This window comes from Microtus oregoni, unplaced genomic scaffold (genome assembly GCF_018167655.1).
Source record: "Microtus oregoni isolate MIOR12 unplaced genomic scaffold, Mior012 000004F_ref0000308, whole genome shotgun sequence".
Lineage (NCBI taxonomy): Eukaryota > Metazoa > Chordata > Mammalia > Rodentia > Cricetidae > Microtus > Microtus oregoni.
Genome location: NW_024543063.1, coordinates 49,031,629 through 49,056,524, shown reverse-complemented (window position 1 = coordinate 49,056,524; position 24,896 = coordinate 49,031,629). Strand labels below are relative to the sequence as shown.

Genomic DNA, 24,896 nt, shown 5'->3' with positions numbered 1-24,896 from the left:
CTAAGCCCCAGCTGTCTGCACTGTAAAGGGTGGGATATGACACCTGCCTTCAGGGTATGGCTGAAGGCTCCGGAAAAAGACCAGGGCTCCTGCAGCCAGTGCTCGTCTCAGAACCCCAGGGGTGAGACCTGGAATTGAGGTATGAGTTGAATACCCAGGGCAGGTCCACAGCCTCCACAGGGCCAGGCTGGCCAGGCTGAGGCCGCCCACCATAGGGCTTGCCTATCTGCAGGCAGCTCACAAAGGAACAATAACAGGAAACCATCCCAAGGGGAAGTGGGCCAGGGCCAGTTGGAAAACCTGCCTCCCTCCCAGGCTGGGTGTGGCTCCCCTCTCCCCTCCTGAGGCAATCAGCGGAGCTCTACACAAAGCTCAGCCCTGGACAGACTGTCTGAGGAGTGGAGGAGAGTCTTCAGCTCCGGTAAGTGAGGCTCCCAAAGATCCCTCTTCTCCTGCCCCATTGAGTCCAAACGAGGAGGGTCCTGACTTGTACGTATGGAGGATGAGCAGGGTAGGACCTCCCAGGGGACAACAGCCTGAGTCTCCTCTAGGACCAGAGTAGGGCTAAGGGGCGTATAACTCTTAGTGCGCAAGAACACCCATGGATCTCAGAGCCAGGCGGGAGAACGACTCGGCAGTCTTACAAGTCAGTGAGACTCCAGTGGTGACCTGAAGCGTCTATGGATAATAGGGTTCAGAGAGGGCAGGATTCTCAGTGTCACTCAGCACACTAGAGCTGAGGACTGGCCTGTGCCCTGGAATTGAGTGGGATCTGCTTTGTGCTGAACGGGCAAACAATAGCTCTGCCCTTCCCTGTCTACCAAGAGTAGCTCTGCCTTCTGCCCAAAGGACGGAGCTAAAGGGATAGATTTGCCAAGATCTGACTTGCCCCCTATCGTCCCTCAAGGGACGGGTGGGATTTGGAAGGCTTGAAAGGGCCTCTCGTTCCCTCTGTCGGTGTCTCCCACTTTTAAGATGGGCATTCTGAGGTTCACTTGGGGGTCCTCTTTATGAAATCTCTTCCCTCATATCCCGTAGACTCACGGGGCCGATTGGTGTTTTGGTAACTTCAGGCAGGAAGGCAGCCTGCCGTTTCTCCCCCAACACCAGATACTCAGGGCCTGGAGCTCAAGAGCCCCTGTGGCTGTGCAGCTCAGCAAAGTCGCTGAAAAGCCCTGAAGACAAGGACTTCTGAACCAAAAGCCAGGCTTAGAGACAGTGACCCTCGGCACTGATCCAGCCTCCTCGTTTTCGTGTAGCCTTGGGAAGGTTACCTAAGGTCTCCAAACCTTCATTAGGAGAGGCCATTTGGGGGTGCAATTTCAGCCACAATCTGTGGGGAGCAGTGGAGATGGTCCATGCAGAAAAACAATCCAGAACCATGGCCACTAGATTCGCTATCCTGTCCTAAGCAGGTAGATAGAGTCTCTCTGTACTCAGAGCAACTGAGCTTTGGAAATAAGTCGGGATGAAGATTTGAACCTAGAGCTCGTCCTCCACAGCCCAGGCTCATTCTGGTGCCTGTGATTAACCCTGGGTCTCTGGCTTCTAGCACTTAAATTAGAGAAAACATCTTCAAAGTCCGAGCGTGTGGTTTACACCCTTGGCTGTGGAAATGGCTCGTAGTGACAGGCAGATTGCCTGGGAATCTTGTGGATTTCCCCACTGCCCCAGAGCAGAAGGTACCTGTGAATCCTATAATGACTGAGAATCTCAAAGCACAGGCACAAGCCCCCTTCTCACCTCCTATCAGGGAAGAGCTGAAGAGAGAGGCCATATACTCCAGCTACCCACACCACAAGCTTCTTCAGGCATCTGTGCTTGTTACCGACCCCTGGAGGGAAGAGATAGGCAGGCAAGGCTCCAAGAGCAGGTGACAGGGACACACGGAAAGCTTGGAGGATCTGGCAGGCTGGTGGACTCCTGACTCTTCAGAGCAGGGCGCGGGGGCTGAGTACTAGGAAGGTTTGTGACAGCCCAGAACAATTAGCTGCCCTCACTTGGGCCAGGGAGTCACAAAACTCTCTGCATCTGCCCTGAGCCCAGTCATCTACTGCCTGGAGAATACCAGGTGACCCCAAGGGGCCTGGGAGCACCCGAGCCTTAGGGGAGCCCTGCCAACTCTAACTTTCAGAGCTAGGAGCTGGGAGACGTTCCCAGTACCCTGAAGGGGTTAACCTGCCCACTCTGTAGTCTCAGCTGAACCATTGTGCAGCCAAACAAGGGCCGGACATGGGGCAGGAAGCCAGAAGGGCACACTTATTTTCTCCCGAAGTTAGATGACTCACGGTTGCACGGCTACCTCAGAGACTGCAGACGGGAGCCAGCATCCCCGCAAAAACTCAAGCCCGTGGCCCAGTTTGCTTTCCTCACCTCTTTTGTATCCCTCAGTTGACATGAATAATTCCCATGTGACTGATGGGACCTCTGAGGTCCAGAGAGGCTAAAGAGACATTCTGAGTGGAAGGAGGAGAGAGAGCATTGCCTTCTGAGTCCGTAGCCATACCCCTATCGCGTAGTTCAGAGACCATCAGATGACTTAGACTACAGTAAAGTAGCCTGCATAAGGACAAACCAGGAGCCAAGGGGACCCGGGGACTGCCCTCAAGGACTGATTCTACTGCTATTGGGAAAATACAAAAATCCCATCATAACCCTGTTCTAAGCTGGCATTGACAGGAGAAATTACAGAGCGCTTCTTGAAGGAAGAGTGGAAGCTTGGCATTCTGGGAAGACTAGCACAGCTCGCAGGAACTCAGCCTCCCCTCGCTCTGTGTCAGGGGATGGTTGTTTATTGATTTATTTATTTGGTTTTTTTCAAGACAGGGTTCCTCTGTAGCTTTGGTGCCTGTCCTGGAACTAGCTCTTGTAGATCAGGTTGGCCTCAAACTCACAGAGATCTGCTTGCCTCTGCCTCCCGACTGCTGGGATTAAAGGCATGCGCCACCACGCCAGGCTGGTTCTTAAGACCGCCCCCCCCCACCCCGGCCAGCAGATACACAGGCTGGTAGGGAAAAATGGGGCTCAGGACTGGACAATGGTGAACAACATTATCCCCTGAGGATAAAACAGGGGACCAGGAGATGAGCCTAAGGCAACACCAGGAAATGAGGTCAGGTATGAGGCAGCCAGGGGAAGGCACAGCTCTAGACTAGAGAAGACAGGAGGAGGTCAAGCAAGACACCAGAACACTTGTGCTGGGCTTCGCCTCTTTGAGTCCGCCTGTCCAGGGACGCAGCTTTTGCTGCCTTTACTACAGGTACAGCTGCCGAAGCCCAGATGCAACAAAACTCAGACCCAAGACCACAAACCCCACGAGCAGCAGGACAGGTTCAAACAGACAAAAACATATGGTCCTGATGCCCAGCCATTGCTCCACGGCCAAAGTCAGGAAACTCAGAGGAGGCTAAAAGGCTCCCCAGGGTGGGAATCCTCTTCCTGATGCTTGAGCCTCTCCATACGAGTCAGAGCGATGTTTCTGAATGCCCTAGTTCTCAAAGACTCAGCATTAAGCAGTTTCAAATTGCAAACAAGATCTGGCCCTATTGGAAACCTTTATCTTGAAAGTTGTGTTAAATATTCAGAGGCATGAAAATGGTGATTGACTAGTGATGTCTGGCACGGGTGTGGGAAGAGGTGAGTAGCAACAGCCTGTGAGCTCTCATGTGGCAGCCAGGCCTGAAGAGGCTCACTGCGAAGGGATATGTGTGTTCTCTCTGGGGACCTGTATGAAAGATGATCTTGTTGTCCTAAAGAATCAAATCGTATGGGCGCTAGCAATGTGACCACTGTTAGAGGGGATTTTGGGGAAGAAGCAGGAACTTTTTCAGTTAAACCACCGGTTATGTTTGCTCTGACCAACCATGGTACTGTGTGGTTTTTAAATCAGAAGCAGAATGGGAGACTGGGCCCCAGGGAGATTCCACAGAGTTGAACCTAGAATGTTTCTGGGCAGAGGATGCTCAGGGTAAGAAGCAGAGGTCGGGCTGGGAGCTGGTGGCAATCCAAAGGCTGCATGGAGGAGGTGGCCTGGGGCTGCATTCACCCAGGGAACAAAGCTAGGAATGACCCAGGATAGGACAAGCATTGCACATTCTAGAAGCCTTCAGGATGCCTTGTGGCTGGAAGGGGTAGGAGGGTGGAAGGTAAAAGAAGAGTTGGCGGGGCTGGCAGGGGACATGCTCTGCTAACTGGCTCAGGAACTCAAAGAAAAGCTTAGACACGGGAGACTCAGAAGGGAGCGAAGCCACCAGCTGAGCCAGGGGACAGTCCCAGGGAACCAGCAGGTCTGGGACCTATAGGAACTGAGCTACAAAGGAGGACTATGCCCCAAGAGGCCCGGGCATAGCTGATTGGTGCCGACCTCCCCCCCCCCCCATCCTCCCAATGTCCACACTGACAAACCCCAGCTGTAAACATGGGTCCTCAAGAAAACAATATAGGAATCGCTGAAGAAGGGTGTGGCCGCGCATGTACCTTGAGATTCCACCCCTGTGCTAGCTGAGGCTCCAAGTATGGGGTAGGCAGGCAAGACCTGCCCATGGCCACACACAGAGCTCAGGCTCCAAAGCCACTGAACACAGGCACACCCCCTACATGTTCTGAGCCATCTCCGCCCACCGCCCTGCCCCTCATCCCTGACCCAGGCCTCCAGGCTGGAGGCCACAGTCTGTAGGGGGCTGGGGTGGGGCTGAGCATTCCATCCTCAGAGGCTCTCCCTGGGGCTCCACTTGGCTGCCAGATCCAGCCCCTGTCCTCACGGAAGGCCATGGGCCAGATAGAGGGGAAGGCCTGTACAGGAATTCCCTTTTTAGAGTGGCTGTGGGAACAAACCTGTATGCAGGGCCATTGGGGACTTAGGATCCTTGAAGGATATGAGGCTCCAAAGAGAGAGAGAGGAGTGGGGAGAGGAGAGGGTGGAGAGTTAGTCAATCAGTTAGTTCATTTTCCTCACCCCCAGAACCCTCCAGGAGAGTGAACAGCCTCCCAAAGCCAGAACCTTGCAGCTAGAATCTGCTAAGGCTGAAGGGAGGCTCTGATTGGATGTCTGTGGCCAGGGAAGAGCAAACCCAAGACACTGGCCTTACGCCCTGCTGAGGAGCTCAAGCTGGAGCCAAATTTCCTACATCTGTTCAGCTACAAAGCCAGAGTCTAGTCCCAGGGAGCCCCAGTGTCACTCCAGGACCTCCACAGCCCCTCTTCAGCTGCGCCCAAACTGTCCTCTGCCTGTCATCTGCAGAACTCAGGCTGAGCCTATCTCACAGACCCTTTGAGGCCAGATCCTAGGGACAGATGGGCTATAAAGACAAAGGGAAAGGGAAGCTCTCTCTGATCTCCCATAGCAGATGAATGAGAAAAAGGGGGGCTCTCTCCTAGGACTTTGGCTGCATGCCAGTTCTGCCCTCGACCCCCTTCTCAAATCCTTCCCTCCCAGCACACTTCTCATGTTTGTGTATGGTGTGGTTTGAGTCCACCTTCTCACCGGTCCACAGACATAGAGCCTGTATAGGGTAGGTGCTAGCATGGGAGTGACTGTGTAATCTGTACCCTCTGAGATTCCTGTAGGGAAGGGATGTAGTGTGACATGGATGGGAAGAAGCATCAAGCTGGTGGGAATAGGAGGTCCTGAGGTAAGGTCTCATAGCTAGGACTATGCTTGGAGTCTCAAAGGGAACCCAGAGAACAGCAGACAGAGCCACTCGGATGCCCAGACATCTTGGCCTTCAGAGCTACCTCTGGATCCCCAGACTCTGGCTTGGTTATCTTGTCTCTGACATCTTGAACCATGGGCACTCTGGACACAGACTCCAAGAGCCTCCAAGATCCTTACCTATCGGGGCATAGTTGAGTTCAGCCATACTCGGGTTCTCAGAGACTCGGTCATCGCCTGTCCTGGGCTCTGGGTGTGCTCAACGTTGGCGCATTCTCTGTTTTCTAATTTGGGATCTTCTTAGTCTGACGGAAGGCACAGCAGGCACTGTCATCCTTCTGGAATTTATCTGACCCCAGAGTTAGGCATCGTCACAGCTCCTGGATGGCAGGGAGTATGGGCAACTCCTAAATGTCCCACACCCACAGCTGAGCCACTAAGCACTTCCTGTCCCCTGGCCATTGTGTTCACACAAGTTTCCAGCTGTCCAACCGGGATGCTCAGCCCAGTCCTCAAACCTTCCAGATCTCATTGGGACCCTGATCCCAACCAAAGACAGCCTGAAGACTTTCTGAAGCTGGTAAGAAGGGCTGAGAGATGAGACTCTCCGGGACGAAAGCAAGGGGCATAAAGAGAAGGTCACCTGGGCTAAACCTTCAGGAGATTTTGTTCCTGATGAGACCACAGTCATCATAGCTCCCATGCCTAGACAGAAGGGGGAAACATGACTGTCCTACAAAACCCTTCCCCTCTGCTAAATTTCTAACACTAAAGACAATAGACTCAAATAAGTGTGGCTCCCGGACTAGAAAGTCCCCTGGGTCCCTCTGAGATCATATGAAGGTCAAAACTTAGAAGAAGGCCGATTGCGCACTGGGCAGTCTCTAGACTTTGATTTCCTCATGTGCAAAATGGGAATGGGAATGTCTGTGTCCTGGACATGTTGCAGAGAGTGTAGAACTTAAAGGAAGAGGTCTCCCTGAGAGCCAAGCACTGAGAACTGCTATCGTGATAAGTGCTGCTGCAGATAGAGCTGATTTGAGAAGGGCCATTCCAGTCTGAGTTCATGGAGCCTTCCCTTCCTCATTGGCGAAGGGGACTATTGGTAATTGCCTTCAAGGATTGGGACAAGGTTTAAATCAGATAACATGCTCAAGAAGGCCAGATCATTCCATACCCCAGGCTCCAGCTTTGGGAAGGAGACATCCGTACGATATTCCACCTCCCAAGTGCCCATGGCCCCGCCTCCTCACCAATGTCTGACTGACAAAGAGTGCTGAATGAGCGGACCTGCCTGTCCCCTGATGTAAGGGACGCCAAAGAGAGCAGAGACCATTCCTACTAGAGAACTTACAGGTGACCTTGTGGGCCAGTGGCTTTTTTTCAAGGACTCAAAACAAGGCCTCTGTTGGACACAGAATTGAAGTCAGCTGAGAACTCTAGGTGACCAGCCAAAGCCCACCAACAGGCTACTGTCCCCTGTGAGTCAGTGAACTCTGCTTCATGGAAGTCCAATATAATAATGTCTTCCTATAGCCGGCGGCTGTTGTCAACCCTCAGAACCCTTCACTCATCCCAACAGGTCCTAGGAAAGAAACTATGTTTGCTCACTGTGTCATACAACGTCCCCACAGGAAACTCAGTGTCCAATATAGGCCCTATAAAGGGACTGCCAGCAAGGGCTACAGGGTGGGGGAGGGGGAGCACAGGGGCCACACTGCATGCCGAAGCACCCAGAGACCAGCAATGGAGGGAAGCTGAAGGGAAGACATGCAGAGCCCAGAGACAAAACCCCACAGATGCTGCCCACTGGGAGCTGGGATGGTGGAGAATGCGACCACATAGGGATGGGGAAGGAGTGGACTAATTACTTCTCTCCTCCCATAGCCAGAGAGCACCCGCTGGACACCTCTTGGCCAAACACAGCCGGAGGCCAAGGCCAAGGCTAGGAGTTTTTCCCAGAGGAAACTATGGTCCAGAACAGGGGTCAGGAAGGGCAGGGAGGGGGATCTAAGAGGCAACATGATCCACACAAACTCTCAGAAAATGATTGGGTTGGGTATTATTGCTACTGCTCGTCTCAAGTTTCCGGCAGTCATTCCGGTTCTGCCTCCCAAGTCCCAGGATTACAGGCATGTGCCACTCAAGGAGTGTGTGTTCAGGAGCAAGCTCTATAAGCAGGCTACAATCCTCCGATGACAGCGACAAGCTACCCTGAATCTGAGGGCTTAAAGCCACATGTTTATGTATCGCTTTATGGTTCAGAAAGTCAGGAATCTGAAATGGAGATCAGAGGGCTGAAGTCAGAGATGTGACCCCACTCCGAGCCTTGGAAGGAACTCCTGCCCAGACCTCTTCCAGCTCTGAGGGCCATTTGTCTCCCATAGCTGGTAGTCTCTCGGCACCTCAGGTGAGCCTTACTGTCTCTCTCTGTGGTGATGGACTCCAGGCCTCCACATATTCGAGACAAGCGCCCCACTGTTAAACCACATCCCGAGCTCTCTCTTTACATTTTGTTTCATTTCACTTTATTTTTGAGGCAAGGTCTCATGTGTCCTAGGTCTCCTCTGGCTTCCTATGCAACTGAGGGTGACCTTTGAACTTGTGATCCTCCACCTTCCAAATGCTGGGATTATGGGCATGTGCCACCATACCTCATTTGCAGGGTGCTGGAAATAAAACCCAGGTTCTGTGCCTACTGGGCAAGCAGTCTACCAACTGAACTACATCCTTATTTGTGACACAGGGTCTCTCTAGGCTGCCCGGGCTGACCTTGAACTCACCCTGCAGATGTGAAAGACCTTGATCTTGAGACCCTCCTGCCACCGCCACCAAAGCAGCTGGGATTACAGGCTTGTCCCAACAAGCCTAACTACATCTTACTTTTGAATCTGACCCTCCTGCCTCTATCTTCAAAAGACCCTGGAATTATCCTGGGTAGTCCAGGGTCAACTCCCCATCCCAAGCCTCAAGCAAGATCCTCCGTTTCAGCATATCTGCCCAGAGTTCCTTTGGCCATGTAAGGTAACATTTCAGGTACCCGTGTATAGGGCATGGGTGTTTGGAAGATTTCATTCACCTACCATACCTACAGAGCCGGTCTCTGGTGCCTTAGCCCTTGCTGCTCATCTCCTTCCTACCCAGGGGACATCACTGGTTCCTCAGACATGGTAGCTGCTCTTCTAAATCTGGGCTTCATTCCTGCTGATGCTGCGTCCTGAAATCCTCTTTCTCGCCTGGCCATTTTAGAACTGACACTCAGGCATGGCCTTAAATAATTTTCTCTAAGGGCTGGGAGCATAGTTCAGTGGTACACCCCAGTGTCACAAAACACAAGAAGGCCATCTCTGAAAGGGCACCCATAGCCTCCTAGTCTGTAAGGGTCACTTCCTTCTCAGAGCTGCATCTCCCAATGGGATTCCCACTGCCTTATCTTCCTGTTGGCCCCAGTGTGGCGAACAGCTCCAGGGCAGCGGTGCTGCACGGCCTGATAGAGTCCAGCATCCAGGAGGAGCTCACGCACAGCAGTGCAGAGTTGAGGCTCTCGCCCTCGGCTTACCCCAGGCCTGAGAACTCTTCCCCTCCTTCTCTGTTTCACTTCCTACTATATGACTCTTCCATTTCCTAGTCACTTCTTACTTGAGGGGAACAGAAAACCCCAGGCCTGGCAGTTCTTCCCCGGCAAGAGAAGGAAATGACTCACAAAGCCGTGCCTGCAAGGTAGAGGCAGAGGATCACACTGCCAACCCCCTGAGTCAGGCCCAGAGTCCGGGCAGGACTTCTGCTCCCACAACCCTCCTCCACCCCTTTGTCCGCTGCCCGCCTCTTACTCCAAGGGCCCCCAGAATGTTCTAGGCACACCCCTTTGTTGATGGCTAAAGAAGTCGAGATCTGGGGAGAGCGAGCCTACCCTAAGCACATAGCACCTGTATTTGGGGGCCTCATTCTGGGACGCTGGACTCCACCTCCTTCTACCAGAGACTTGGAAGAGCTGAGGGGCAGGAAGCATGGGTGTTAAGGTCAGCACAGACAGCCCAGGCCTCGCTGAGGCCAGCCTGGCGCCAATGGTCCAGAGATGATGTTACTAGAGTTTATGAACCTCCTGCGATGCACAGGCTCCACCCCTTCCCTTAATGCAGGGGAAAAGGCCACGCCTCCCAGCTCCCTGAAGGCTCTCAGCTCTCTCCAGACACACACTTTCGTTTCTCATACTCTTCTAGGAACTGCAGGTCAGTGACACTGGGACCCGGGATGGGTGGCAGGGGAGGTCAGGGCTGAGAAGCCATGGTGATGGTCATGGACACGGCCTCCGCCATCAAGAAGCTTCCATTCTTGAAACTTAAAAGAGAAGCAGGAATTGATCTCTGGGGGAGCCACCTTCCGAGTCTACAGGTGACCTTCCAGAGCGCATCTTCCATCTCTATCACAAATTTCCTTATTTATATATAAATAACCTACAGCTCTTTTTTACACTGGACCCACAAGCTATGAAAGCAGCCTGCGTACAGAGTCTCTCAACTCCCGCCCCAGTCACCCTCTAAAGTGGCCAGCATCGGTGAGCTCTAGAGCGAAGGGCTAACCCCCAGATGAAGATGTCTGGGGTTTCCTAGGGGCCTACTGAAGGCAGCATCAGTACCAGAGGGGCTTTCAGACTGGAGTGAGCTGGAGGGGTGTTTGGAGGAGCCTTTAACTCTACCCCAGAGCAGCTGGTGGGGCACAGAAGGCATCAGGAAAAAAATTGGAATTTGGGGCCACACAGATTTAGTCTAAGTATTGGCTTTGATCCTTATAGTTTGGGTGATTTGGGGACGGTTACTAAGTGTCTCTGTGTCACAGTTCAGTTGTAAAACGAGGGTCACAATGACACCAACCTTGGAAGTTGGGAGGAAGAGAAAATGAGACAGTGTGTCTAAAGCGCTCAGAGAGGAGCCAGGCAAATGGTGCGCTCTCAATGAAGGTGACTGATTGTGGTCGGTGTCTGGGCTCATGCTCAGCTGCACCTCCTAATCAAAGGCAAAGTTGACCTCTCTGTGCCTTGATTCCCTCATCTGTAAAATGGCAATAATCCGAGTGTCCCCATGGTGCTTTGGGAGCATGAGCACCAGTATTCCAGGTGCCCTCCCAAACTTCTGGAGGATCTCATTCCCCTGAGCCCACTTTCATGCCAGCCTATGTGGGTATGAGGGGAAATCATTTTGGGGCTTGCCTTCCCCACTTAGTCCAGAGTCTGGCTCAGCTGAGCTACAGATAAAGGAGAGGGGAGGCAAAGAAGCTTTGGTTCCTAGAGTGAGTCGCTCACACCCTGGGGCAGTGGCCACTGTACCCTGATGTTATCTATCCTCTTTCCCCAGATCAGTTCCTCCTGGAAGGATGCAGAGGCTAACAGAGCTGGCCGCTGCTTTGGGCACCTTCTTAGGCCTGCTGGCAGCGGCAGCAATGGCAGGCCCTAACATTCCCCAGCTGGACACCCACAACAGGCTGCCTGTCCTCCAGCGCCAGAAGAGAGACTGGATTTGGAATCAAATGCATATAGATGAAGAGAAAAATATGTCACTGCCCCACTATGTGGGAAAGGTAAGCCTTGGGCTCCAGGGTGCTGGAAGTTGTCAGCAACTGGACCCTAGTCATGGCCTTTGTAGCAAAGATGGTGATGAATACAGGAGTGGTTGTCACTGAAAAATGACAACAGCAAAGACAGATGTGGTGGAGGTGGGGACCATAATGCTAATAATGGCGAAGCCATGCTGATACTTCTGATAGGAAAGAGGAAGGTGATGGCAATGACGGTGATAGTGATGGTCATGGTGGTGGTGGTGAGAATGATGATGGTGGTGGTGGGTCAAGGGGAAGGTGAGGAGGCTAATGGGGTGGCGGTGGTGGTGATGATGATGGTGGTGATGATGGTGACGATGGTGGTGGCGATGGTGATGGTGGTGATGATGGTGACGATGGTGGTGGTGATGATGGTGATGATGATGGTGGTGATGGTGGTGACGATGGTGGTGGTGATGATGGTGATGATGATGATGATGATGGTCCAGGTGGTGATGGTGCTGGTGGTGGCAGTGGTACCAATGGTGGTGGTGGTGATGGTAGAGGTAATAGTGATGGCAAAGAAGGTGAGGGAGTTATTGACTGTGTTGGTGATGGTGATGGCAGTGGTGATGGTAATAATGGAGAGGATGTCTTTCATAGCAATAACAATTGTGATGGTAACGTCAGCGATAATAAAGGAAGAGATAATAAAGATAGTGATGGTGAGACAGTAATGGTAATCGTCATGGTAATAGTGAAGGGGAAAGTGAGGGAGTTCATGCTGCTGCTGGTGGTAATGGTGGTAGCAGGGATGACGGTGGGTGAAGGTGGTGGTGGCCGTAATGATAGCTATCGTGGTTATAGTAAAAGGGAAGCTGAGGGAGGCTATGGTGGCAATGAGAGTTGTAATGGTGATGATGGCCATGATGACATCATACGGCGACCATAGCCACCATAGTAAAGGGGAAGGTGAGGAAGTTAATGGTGGTAGGAATAGTGGTAATGATGGTGGCGGTGGTGGCGGTAATAATGACCATCGTGATGATAGGGGAGAAGAAGGTAATAAAAGTGGTGGCTGTGATGGCTATGATCTGAATGAGGAGGTGATAGAGTTTATGATTCGGATCCTCAGGAGTCTCCCAAAGGTCTGCTACATTTGTTGTCAGCCTGTGGTCCAAAGACTAGCTTGAGAAGAGAGCTCCAGGACGCCCTACACTCCCAGGACTGACTATGAAGTCATTTCCCTGGGATTGGGATGCTCCTCTCAACCCCCTGCCTCCGTGTTTAACCCATTAGGCACTCAGAGGCCACTGTGATCATGATCTAAGATGGCCTGTCTATTTTTGGATCCAGAGTTGTGCCTGGGTATCACTCTCGTTAGTTGGTGTGTAGGTATACAGATGAAACAGTTGTGGAGTCAGAGAGACTTCTACAAAAGTTTCAAAGGAAAACCTGGAACGTCAGATAGCGTGGTAGGTTTGGAGTCTGTGAAAACATCCCCCGAGAAAATGGTCTGTGAATCTGGGAGAATGAAGGTGAATCTCTAACAGAGATTCCAAAATGTAAGATATGCCAGCAACACAGAAGGACAGCCAGGTCAAGGGAGAAGCCATAGAGGCTGCAAAGAGATAGACACAGGGGACAGACTGCCTAAGCCCTTCGGATCTCACATCATTACGCCTTGTACCCTAGATGCTAGAAATGAAGCTATAAGATTCAATTTTTTTCTATGCTAGATTTTTTTTTGATTTTTCGAGACAGGGTTTCTCCGTAGCTTTTTGGTTCCTGTCCTGGAACTAGCTCTTGTAGACCAGGCTGGCCTCGAACTCACAGAGATCCGCCTGCCTCTGCCTCCCGAGTGCTGGGATTAAAGGCGTGCGCCACCACCGCCCGGCTCTATGCTAGATTTCTATCATTCTTGTCTTTCCTTTTTTTTCTCTTAGTTTATTTTATATGTTCTGTGATAAAATATCCTGGCAAAAGCAACGTCAGGGAGAAAGGGTTTATTCTGGCTCGCAGTTCAAGGATGCAGTCCATCATGGAGGGGAAGTCCAGGCAGCGGGAGGCTAAAGCAGCTGGTTATATCACATTCACCATCAAGAACTGAGCAGTGGATGCTTATTCCGTTCACTTTCTCTTCTGTATACAATCCTGGACCTCTGCCCAGGGACTGTACCAGGCACAATGGGCTGGTAGTCCCCTATCAGTTAAAAACAAGAAAATCCTTCAAAGGCAAGTCCAAAGGCTCTCCTGACACGGACAGTCCCTAGCAAGTGAGTCCAGGGGTTTGTCTCATGAGGGATTGTAGATACAAACAAGTTGGCAATAAACACATCACACTTTCTCCCCTGTGAGACAGGAATGTTTGTCCTGTACCATTGTATCTTGTAGTATGTAGCATGGCTTTTCTTTTACAATGGCTCAGAAGCTTCCTTGAGTCTCAGAAGACACTCTTGTGAACACCACAGGAACTGCAGCTACTGCAGAGGGACTCTTGCAGTTGGGTTAAATCCGTAGTGTTTTGAGACAAACGTAAGCCCTGGGTAGTGAGGGCCAGAATTCAGGGCTAGCAAGATGATTCAACAGATGAGGGTACTTCTATATGAGCCTGACAACTTGAGCTCAAAGGTGGCAGGAGAGAACGCGCGCACGCGCGTGCGCGCACACACACACACACACACACACACACACATACACACACACACACACACACATCTACTCTTCCATACTTACACACAAAATTTATTTGCTTGTTTTGTTTGCCCAGAAAGATGACTCAGTGGGTTATCAAGTCTGACCACCTGAACCCAGTCCCCAGAACCCATGGGGAAGAATGAGAGAAAGAAACAACTCTCACAATTGCCTCTGAGGTTGATGCATGGGCACACATGTGCTCGCTCGCTCTCTCTCTCTCTCTCTCTCTCTCTCTCTCTCCCTCTCCCTCTCTCTCTCTCTCTCTCTCTCTCTCTCTCTCTCTCTCTCTCTCACACACACACACACACACGCGCGTGCAATTAACTGATTAATTAAAACAGAGTGTTATAGTTTAAGGTCATGTGCTAATGGTTGTGGCCCCAGTGAGGATGGTGAAATATTTCAAAGAGAAACCTAGGAGAAGAAAGTTAGGTCATTAGGGATATTCCTTAGAAGGAAATAGGAGCACCCTGGCCTCTCTTCTCTTCCTTTTCTTCGTAAATGTCATTGGTGAACCAACTCCCCTGCCGCATACTTCTCCAGAATAGGTGCAGCGTCTGCACGACCCCAGGTGGTGGCAGTGGTCATGGGTGGGGTCGCTGTGGCAGTGGTCATGGGTGGAGTCGCTGTGGCAGTGGTCATGGGTGGGGTCGCTGTGGCAGTGGTCATGGGTGGGGTCGCTGTGGCAGTGGCTATGACAATTGTATCACTTTCACATTTCTTTCTCCTTTTCTTCTTTTCCTTTATTCCTCTCTCATACAATACATCCTGATGACACCCTTCTCTCCCCACTCTCTCTTCCCCAGATCCACTGCTCCTCCATTGCCCTTCCGAAAAGAGCAGGCCTCCCAGGGATATCAACCAAACATGGCATAACAAGACGCAATAAGACTGGGCATAAGCCTTCGTATCAAGGCTGGATGAGGCAACTGAGGACGACAGAATAGGTCCCACAAGCAGGCAAATAGTCAGACATGCCTCCACTCCCACTGTTAGGAGCCCCACGAGAACACCAAGCTACACAACCGCAGCATGTACGCAGAGGCCTAGTGCAGAGCCATGCAGGTTCCATGATTGCCCCTTCAGTCTCCGGGAGCCCCTGGGAGCCCCGCTTAGTGGATTCTGTGAACCTTGTTCTCCTGGTGTCCTCAACCCTCTGGCTTCTACAGTCCTTCCTCTCCATCTTCAATGGGGTTCCCTGAGCTCCGCCTAGTATTTGGCTTTGGGTCTCTGTATTATATGCTCTCATCAGTTGATGGATGATACTTCTCTGCTGTCTATCAGGATAAGCCCTGAACTATGAGCATAACAAAATATCATTAGGAATCATTTCATTGATTTTTTTATTCATTTTATTTTATTTTGTCAGTCTTGTTTGATTTTACCCTATTGTCTCTGAGCCATCCAGCTTCCAAGCAGTATGTCAGGCATGGGCTCCCTCTTGTGGCTTGGGCCTTTGACCAGTCATTGGTTGGCCACTCCCACAAGCTCCGGGCCACCATTGCCTCAGTGCATCTTGTAGGCAGGACAGGTTTAGGGTCATGGGTTTTGTGGCTGTGTGGGTGTAAACGTCCCACTGGGAACCTAGCCTGGTTACAAAACATGGCCAGTTCAGGTTCCATATCCTTCATAACTAGGAGTCCTTGCTAGGGTCACCCTCATAGCCTCCAGGAGATTTACACAGCCCTCTCTCACAGTACTCCCTTCCTCCATCCTTCCCTCCCCAGCCTAATCCCTCCTGTTCCTATACTCACATGTATGGGTCCCCACACACTTGCCCCCAGTCCACGCATCAAATCTATTCTATTTCTCCTTCCCAGAGAGATCCAAGCATCCCCCATAGACCTCTCCTCTTTATCTAACTTCGCAGGGCTGGTGGATTGTAGTGTGAGTATCCTTTCCTTAACACACCCCACGTGGAGCGTCTCAAAGGAGGAAGGATTTAGTCTGGCTCACAGAATAAGCAGGGATACAGTCCGTCACATCAGGGAAGGCATGCGGCTCAAGTGTGAGGAAGACGTCTTCAATGTGTTCTCAAGTCAGAAAGCAGAAAAGGACAGGATGTAGGGACCCGCTGTAAAACCTCAAGGGCCATCCACTTCCTCCAGCAAGGAAATTCCTAAAGATTTTACAGTCTTCTAAAACAATGCTCAGCTGAGAAGTAAGGGTCCAAATCCATGAGCCTATGGGAATCACTTCATTTTCAAGCCGCACTATTAGTGAAGGGAATGAGGAGAGATGAGAGCTGTCCTGTTTAATGTTCTATTGCTGTGAAGAGACACCATAACCACAGCAACTCTTATAAAAGAAAACCTTTGATTGGGGCTTACCATTTCTGCCACTATTGTCATGGCGGGAAGCATGGCAGCTCACAGACAGACATGGCGCTGGAGAGGTAGCTGAGAGTTCTACATCTGGATCTGCAGACAGCAGGGAGAGAGAGGGAGAGAGAGAGAGAGAGAGAGAGAGAGAGAGAGAGAGAGAGAGAGAGAGACTGGGCCCAGCTTGACCATCTGAAACCCCAAAGACCACCCCAATGACATACATCCTATAACGAGGCCACAGCTACTCCAAGAATGCCACACTTCCTAAAGTTGCTCTAAGTAGTCAGATAGATGAGCTTCTTGGGGCTGTTCCTATTCAAACCCCCACAAGAGTGGAGGCCGTTACAGAGATGGCAGTGGTCATGTTGATTCAGTGGTAGAGGTGGATGTGATGATTGGTAAAGGAGTAGGTGGTAGAGGTGGTGATTGTGGTAATGATGGTGGTGCTGGCAACAGTGAAGGAGATGAGGAAGGTGGTAATAGTGGTGGTTATGGAAACGTGGTGATAGTGATGGTGGTGGGTGGCCTGGATGAAGGAGAATAAAAATGATGGTTGTGGTGAAGGGTGTATCTGTGGTAGAAGCAGCAGTGAGCATCATGGCTCATTTTCTCTCATATTGCTCCCTGCAGAGTAGAGATCAGTAAGAAGGCCACCCTGTGCCAAGGCTGAGGAGATCAGCCTGTCCTGAGGGTTCAGAGCTAAGGGAACAATCAACCAAAAAGCTACATTCAGTGTTCCCACTTGGGGAATCAGGAAAGGTTTGAGCAGCTGTCTACAACATCACACAGGTGACAATGCTGATCATCCAGGCCACAGTTTGCCAACCCTGGTCTTGGGCTCTGAGTCTCCTCAAAAAAGAAAAAAAACAAAAAAAAACCAAACAAAAAAAAACCAAAAAAAACAACAACTTTCCATCAAGCATATTGTATAAACCTGTAATCCCAGCATTCAGGAGGCCAAAGCAGAAAGATCAAGGGTTCAAGACCAGCCTGAACTAATTCCCTATGATGAGGCGTTTGACCCAGGACTATCCTCGGGGGAGGCCAGTGTCAAGGCCTGTAATTTCACTGTCCTACACAAGCTCACCCTCCGAGAGCTTGAAGGCAATCTAAATGAATGATGACAGTTCTCATAATGTCAAGTCGTCATAGGCATCAAACTCACCCACTTTGATTCAAATGATTGACCCTCATTGTGGGATTTCACATGCAATGCGATGTCAATGACTTAAGCATTTTAAGAGCTGTCTGTGAGAAGAAAACTCTGACATGAAATCTCACCACGTCAACCTCTTTGAATCCACACACCAGCTCTGAGATGGACCAAACAAATGCACTGGAGGGAGAATAAACAGCTCCACGTCCTAGACTGGGTGCTAGTAAAACAGCACTGGGCAAAAATATGCTCACCACTCTCATGGATAGTAGGGCTATACAAATATCTGCCCACAGACCAAATATGGCCCTCTGTCTGGTCTTATAAATAAAGTTTTATTGGAACACAGTCCCATTCATTAATTTACTAATTGTCCATGGCAGCATGGAGTAGCTGTGACCAAGACTATACAATCCAGAGAGCCAAAAATGTTTTCTCTCTGGCTTTTTACAGAATTCACTTACCACCCTCTATCGGGGTCTAGAGCAGGTCACTCTCTCCACTCTCTCTGTGCCTAAAGAACTTTTCTCCAACGAGTTATAAAGATATATAAAATAGGAATAAAAATCAAACATTTACTGATAATAAATCATAAAGAAATTAATTTTTAGACAATTCTTTGATATAAGTATAACTTTATGAGGTATTTAAAAATTGCATAATAGCCGGGTGATGGTGGCACACGCCTTTAATCCCAGCACTCGGGAGGCAGAGGCAGGCGGATCTCTGTGAGTTCAAGACCAGCCTGGTCTACAGAGCTAGTTCCAGGACAGGCTCCAAAGCCACAGAGAAACCGTGTCTCGAAAAACCAAAAAAATAAAAAATAAAAATTGCATAATAATATTGATGCTGGGGGGCTGGAGAGATGGCTCAGTGGTTAAGAGCATTGCCTGCTCTTCCAAAGGTCCTGAGTTCAATTCCCAGCAACCACATGGTGGCTCACAACCATCTGTAAAGAGGTCTGGCGCCCTCTTCTGGCCTTCAGGCAAACAGATAGACTATTGTATACATAATAAATAAATAAATGAATATTTTAAAAAATTAAAAAAAATAATAATATTGATGCTTAATATTTAATCCTCTAGTCATAAAGCATATTAGATTTGGTGTTTTTTAGAACAGATGTGTGGTCTATTGTCTCTCTATCTGTCTGTAACAGGGTCTCACTTTTAGCCCAGACTGGCCTGGAACTCACTATGTAGATCAGGATGGCCTCAACCTCACAGACATCTGCCTGCCTTTGTCTCTGGAGAGCTGATGTTAAAGGTGTGAGCTACCCTGGCTCAACATTTTGATTCTATTATAGTCAGTGTAAGAGCACTGCTTTGCATAAAAACATAGCACAAAAAGGCAGAAGTATGTTTGGGACCATTTTGGAAATTCTGTTTTAATTCAAAGATAAAATTAATTTAACTACTTTTTAACAAAGCTCAAAACCAACAGCTCAAAAAGAAACTTTAAAATCAACGATTCTGACACAACCTAATTAAAATACACACTAATATGACTCTCACAAGCTGAGGAGTGATGGCAGGAAAATGTTCGTCTATTTTTCAAGGCCTGATGGCACACATTCTTAATCCTAGTGCTCAGGAGGCAGAAGTAAGTGAATCTCTGTGAGTTCGGGGCAACCTGGTCTACATAATGAGGTTTAGGACAGCCAAGGCTACACTTTGATACCATGTCTCAAAGATAAAATAAAAATAATTTATTTTTTAAGGCTATATACCCATATATAGAGATCTGAAAGTCCTATTTTATATACATACATATAATCATATCATATAAGGATATAAAGGTCTCCTTTTTATCGTCATTTCTGTGAAAGCAATAAACTTTGTGTCATAGTATAACCACTGTGGCCTATACAATAGCCTCAAATCTGAGCCACATTCTCCAGATGTCACTCACTGTTGTTGTGTGACAGATGACGTGCACAATGCACAATGCCCGGTGCACATGCAGTGCATTGAGAACCAAGGAGGCAGTGAAAATCATGATGTAACACAGGCAAGCGCTGCTAGAAAAGCCATCATGCTCTGGATGGTGGATTACTCTTTGGTCATTGTGCCTCAAGAAGTCATTCAGTGTTGCCGGTTTTTCATACCTCCCACGTTTAGGTATAAGACCTCACAGGAAGTTGAAGACCACGGTTTAAAAAACTGAGATATAGAGCAACAGCAGGTATCAGACAGAGAACCCCATAAATGATGGGGATGGGGGGGTGTTCTGGCAAGAGAGAGACAGACCAAAGAGGACCTTTTAATGTGAGGCACAAGTCTGGACAGGGCACCAGAATTGCCTCCGTGACTCCAGCTAAAGGAAATAGCTGGAGTCATATAGGAAGTATCTGCTAACGGCTCCACCCACAGCAGCTGACTGGGCACCTGGCTGGTCAAGCTTCCAAAAAGGGCTTTCTTCCCCCCGGGTGATGTAAATACTGCCACCTGACCAGAAGGAAAGACGCACGCACGTCAAGAGTTACACAGTGAGTCCTGTGTCATTGAGGGAAATGCCGTAACCCAATTATGACTTTCCCAGTGGGATAACTGGCCATGATTCACCCTCCAAGGAGAATGGCGAGTGCTGAGCGGAGTCGGAAGGATGACTCAGGGAAGGCTATCAGAAGGTGGAGGCCAATGCCAAACAGCACAAGGCTTGGGGACATGGGGTGACTGATGGTCTGTGTCTTGTGATGATGGAACCGACCTGGTACCCAGCACAGGGATAGAGGAGCAGAGGAACCACATGTGATCCCCACCCTCATTGAGACAAGAGTCTGTAGGAGACACAAACACAGGACCTCAAGGGTCCTCCTGTGACTCTGAAGACACAATCTGAAGGAAGTGTGTGTTTATGGAGGTCAGAGTCTGGAGCTTTGGTTTGTAAACCTCGATGAACAATGGACACCAGCTGGGAGCAGCCTGCCAGAGCAGGGCAGCCATTGGCATTGTTCCATCCAAACACAATGATATTAGAAAAGGGGGAGGAGCAAAATCCACAACCCCAGTTGAGCGGTGAGAAAAACAGAGAAATTCAAATGGAAGGGTGGCCATTGAGACACCTAACCGGCGCGCCCCCAAACTGTCAAGTTCATCAAAAACAATAAAATTCTCAGAGACGGTCACAACCAAAATAAGCTGTGGAAACATGGTAACAAAATGCTGTGTGGTGTCCTGAAAGGCATCTTGGGGAGGCTGAGGGCAGGGAGGAGAGTGATGGACGGACATAGATATTAGGTAAAAACAAGGGGATGTGTATAAGCTATCTATGTTAATCAATAATGCTTCTTCTGTTTTGGCTCCCTTTGTAACAAGGGCCACGCTAATATAAGATGCGGTACTGAGGAGAAGGGGAGCAGGTGCCCAGGAACTCAGGGTACTGGTGTCTCGTTTTCTTTAAGAAGAGTTGTAAAACTCATGTTTGTTTAAACAAAATAGGTCAAGCATGGGGGTGCAGGCTATAATTCCGCTGCTCTGAAGACCAAGGCAAGAAGATGGAGAGGTCAATGCCAGCCTGGGTTATATAGCCAGGAATATGAGATGGAGGAAAGGAGGGAAGGAGAGAAGGAGGGAGGGGAAGAGAAGGAAGGAAGGAAGGAAGGAAGGAAGAAAGAAAGGAAGATGGGGAGAGAGGTAAAGGAGTAAAATATAGATTGGAGAAAAATCTGCACTGTTCCAGTCCGTTTCCAAGTTGATTTGCTTCTACTCTGCTTTGTGAAGATTCACAGGTTCCCATTAAGACCAGTGTCTCAGCTTAACCTGGGCCCTGCCCGAGGTGTCAAACTGTCCCTCTCCTTCTTCCCTACTGTCCCCACATGCCACAGGTTACAGAGCTGGAACATGGCTTTTCGCCCCTGTCTAGCTGTTCATTCTGTCCTGCTCATTGGGCCCACCTGGCCCCTGCGCGCCTCCGTCCCTGCCCCAGGATCTCTGCTAGTCCTCGCTGCTGCCGGCCTCCCTCCTCCAGTGCCTGCTGGAGGGAAGGAGTCATCCCTCTGTGCCTCTACCCTTTCACCTTCCAGGATCTTCTCTGGGCTCCACCATCTGGCTTCACGGCCTTCCACCCAGCTGTCCTCCCCCCCCCCCCCCCCCCGCACTAAGTGCTCCAATTATTGAACAACTGCTGAGCCCTAGAGCTCATGGGATTGGTCCATACCCTTCTGGAATCTCCTTCTCCCCTGAGGCTAACGTTCTTGACCTCCTGGCCACTCTCCATTCTCCTCCAACTTAACAGATCTTTACTGGACACCTGCACACAAAGGCCTTGCTCCATCTGTCCCCCAAGCGCTGCCCTCCTAAGATGTCGTCCCTCACTGTAAGCCCCAGTTCTGAGAGCCTGTGAGATCTGTATCCTCTCTCCTCATATCCTCTAGTTGTAAAACTGGACTACCCAGCACTGGAACTCTCTAATATTTTTTGGTTTGCGGGTCTATCATTCACAATCACTGTCGCTCACTTCAGTACTGTCCAGAGCAAGGGGCTGAGCATACATTGGCCTCTCTTAAGCTACTAATAGCATGTGTTATCTAGAAAACTGGCTCAGTAGTCTCAGAGCACAGGACACCCTGAGTTAAACAAAGCTCACTGGGGTTCTATTCTGCAGATTAGACACTGTAAACCGCCAAGAATAGAGTATTTTACGCATCATATTCCAGAAGCAAATTTCCTGGGACCAATGCTTGCCGTGTTGATAAATGTCTGACAACTGGCTTTTGCAGGAAAAGTGCGGATGTGTAGAACTCACCAATTTCTGTAGTGTAAATACTCAGCCTTCCAGCTGATGATGTGCACCGCTGCAGGCAGAGTTAGTGCAAGAGGCACAAGGCCATTCGCCATTTAGTATCGCCCCATGCTCACACAGAAGACACAGGAACCTCAAGGCAGTGGTTACATGTAGTAACATAGTTAGAAACACGAATTCTGAGTATCTGCAATCTTTGCTTCTAATGTGTCTTCACATTTCTGTTGCTGTCACAAAAGCAACTTCTGGAATGGAGGACTTCCTGGGCTCATGGTTTGAAGGTACAGCCCATCACCGCAAGGGGTGGGGACAGAAGCAGCACCCACAGTCAGGAAGCAGAGAAGGATGCAGCTGCTTCACTTACTGTCACCTTCTTATACAGTTCAGTACCCTAGTCCATAGGGTGATGGCACCCACATTCACGTGGACCTTCCTTTTTCTGTTATGCTCTCTAGAAAAGCCATAGCAGACCCATGTCTCCTAGGTTGACAAACCATTCATAACAATGATTTATTTCGTTGTATGTTCAGATAATTCGATTGTTAATATGGTCACATTTAATAGCCAGATTGCAGATATTCCCCAATCCTAGCCAAGTCTTCAAAGCCATATTGATATCAGCCAGCTCCACTATTTCACTGGCATGTATCCCGTTTTTGCATGGGACAACAAAAGAAGCATACAGACATCCCCACATATATGCACATCCACAAACATCCATAATCATGTGTGCGCACACAAGTGCAGGCAGCTATGCTTCCCATTCCCAACTCCTGTTGTCTATTCTTTCCCAGATCAAGTCCAGCGTGAACCGTAAGAATGCCAAGTATGTGCTCCAGGGAAAGTATGCCGGCACGATCTTCCGGGTCGACGCCGACACAGGAGATGTGTTTGCCTTTGAGAGATTAGACCGGGAAAAGAAGGTTGAGTACTTCCTTACTGCCCTCATTGTGGACAAGGAGACTAACGTCAACCTGGAGCAACCTTCCAACTTCACCGTCAAGGTTCATGACGTGAACGACAACTGGCCTGTGTTTGAACACCGGGTATTCAACGCGTCTGTGCCAGAGATGTCGGCTGTGGGTATGTATGTACCTAGTCTGCCCTCTCTCTCCTCCTCTCCTCACATCAGCCACCTCACTGCTCAGGGTCAGGCTCCAGCAAGTTCAAGGGAGTGGTGTGATACCACAGGATTTCAAAACTTGTCCCTAAAGGTTAACCTCTGACCTAGTCCCACACTAAACCTTGTCCCTAGTCACAGATGGGTTCTGATCCTCGTAACGTGTTAAGCACTGACATTTCTTATAGTCTGGGCCCTGACCCTCACTCCAGAGGGTGTCATCACACTCTGGCTTGTAGACTAGCCTGTATTCATCCTGTTTCCAGAAGGAATAGGAAAACTGCTTAGGGCCCTGCTGCCAGACTTTTTTGAAGGAACCCCTAGAACTCTAAAGGATGAGAAATGTGATCCCCACCCATCTGGAGGCTTTCCAATACCATTTCCAGTCCCTCAATCTCTCACCTTCGGAAGAGGCAAAATCATCCAGAACTCTCCAAAGTTTCTCTCTCAAGCCCAAACATCTTCCACCCTTCCTTTCTCCCACAAGGTACAAACTACCTGTTCTCTTTGTAGCCTTTGTGGCTGATCTGGCTAGACCTACCATTGCTGCCACTTCACCCTTGTGATGGCCTCTCTGGCACAAAGCAACTTTTCTTCCCTTAACCTGGGTGGTAGGAACAGCAGAATCCCATCCACTCCCACTAGGGAGTGCGGTGAGGGCCACCTGTGAGCAGACACACCAGAACTCTCTCTCCACAGGGACCTCTGTCATCCGTGTGACTGCAGTAGACGCAGATGACCCCACTGTGGCTGGCCACGCCACTGTCATGTACCAAATCGTAAACGGAAATGAGTACTTCGCCATTGATAATTATGGTCTGTATGACTAACCCTCTTGGGAGGGTACCCATTGGAGGGATTTGGGGGCATGAATATTGCAGGTGCCAATGCAGAGGGAAGTCTAACCTGACAGATGTCACCAGCCATTGGTCCAGGGAAGGAATACATAATACACACAAAGACATATTGGGACAGGTTAGGGGAGGAAGCAGACAGCTACCCAAGGCATGCACTCAAGTCCAGAAAGAAAATCAGGGTCTTTTCACCCAAGAGAAGACCAGTACTCAACAAAAAATGCTGGTTGGAAGGTCTTTGTACATATTCAGGGACATCACATTCGAACCCTACATGGCTACTCAGCTCTACAGTCCTTGGCCAAGTCAATTCATATCTATGAGCCTCACCTCCTTTGTCCAGAAAATAGAAATGCGCCTAGTCCTTTGGGCCATAGCTGTGAAATTTGAATTCGATTATGCACAGACACAGCCACGCCACATAGGTTTGTGTGTGTGTGTGTGTGTGTGTGTGTGTGTGTGTGTGTGTGTGTGTGCCTTGTTAAGAGAAAAACTTTAGACCAATTAAATTTTATCAAGTTTAATTTTGCAAAGAACAATTCACAAATTGGGACACCCCAGAAGCCAAACAAGTTCAGAGAAACCCCAGGGCTGCCACATTGTTGGGTGGTATTTATAGTGTAGGAAAGAAAAAAAAAAAAACACCCTGTAGTCTAGAAACAGCTCGGTTGGGTACAGCTGGGGTGTCTGCCTTATTTGAACAGTTTTGAACAGGTGGCCACCTATGATTAACTAAAGCACAGCCGCTGTGATTGGCTGAGCATACGCCTAAGTTAGGGGTTTGGTGTATTTACACCCTGCTAGGTTGCCGTTCTTCACA

At 49.6% G+C, this 24,896-nt stretch overlaps 1 protein-coding gene across 1 annotated transcript in view; it reads left to right on the top strand.

The window, feature by feature from the left end:
• The first annotated feature begins 353 nt into the window (after window positions 1-353).
• Cdh5 (cadherin 5) overlaps window positions 354-24,896 on the top strand; it is a 38,137-nt gene continuing 13,594 nt past the window's right edge. Inside the window, exons 1-4 of the mRNA XM_041650828.1 lie at window positions 354-421; window positions 11,002-11,224; window positions 22,897-23,185; window positions 23,922-24,038. Of these exons, the coding sequence (XP_041506762.1) occupies window positions 11,021-11,224; window positions 22,897-23,185; window positions 23,922-24,038 (610 nt within the window). The 5' untranslated portion in view covers window positions 354-421; window positions 11,002-11,020. The remainder of the gene's footprint in view (window positions 422-11,001; window positions 11,225-22,896; window positions 23,186-23,921; window positions 24,039-24,896) is intronic.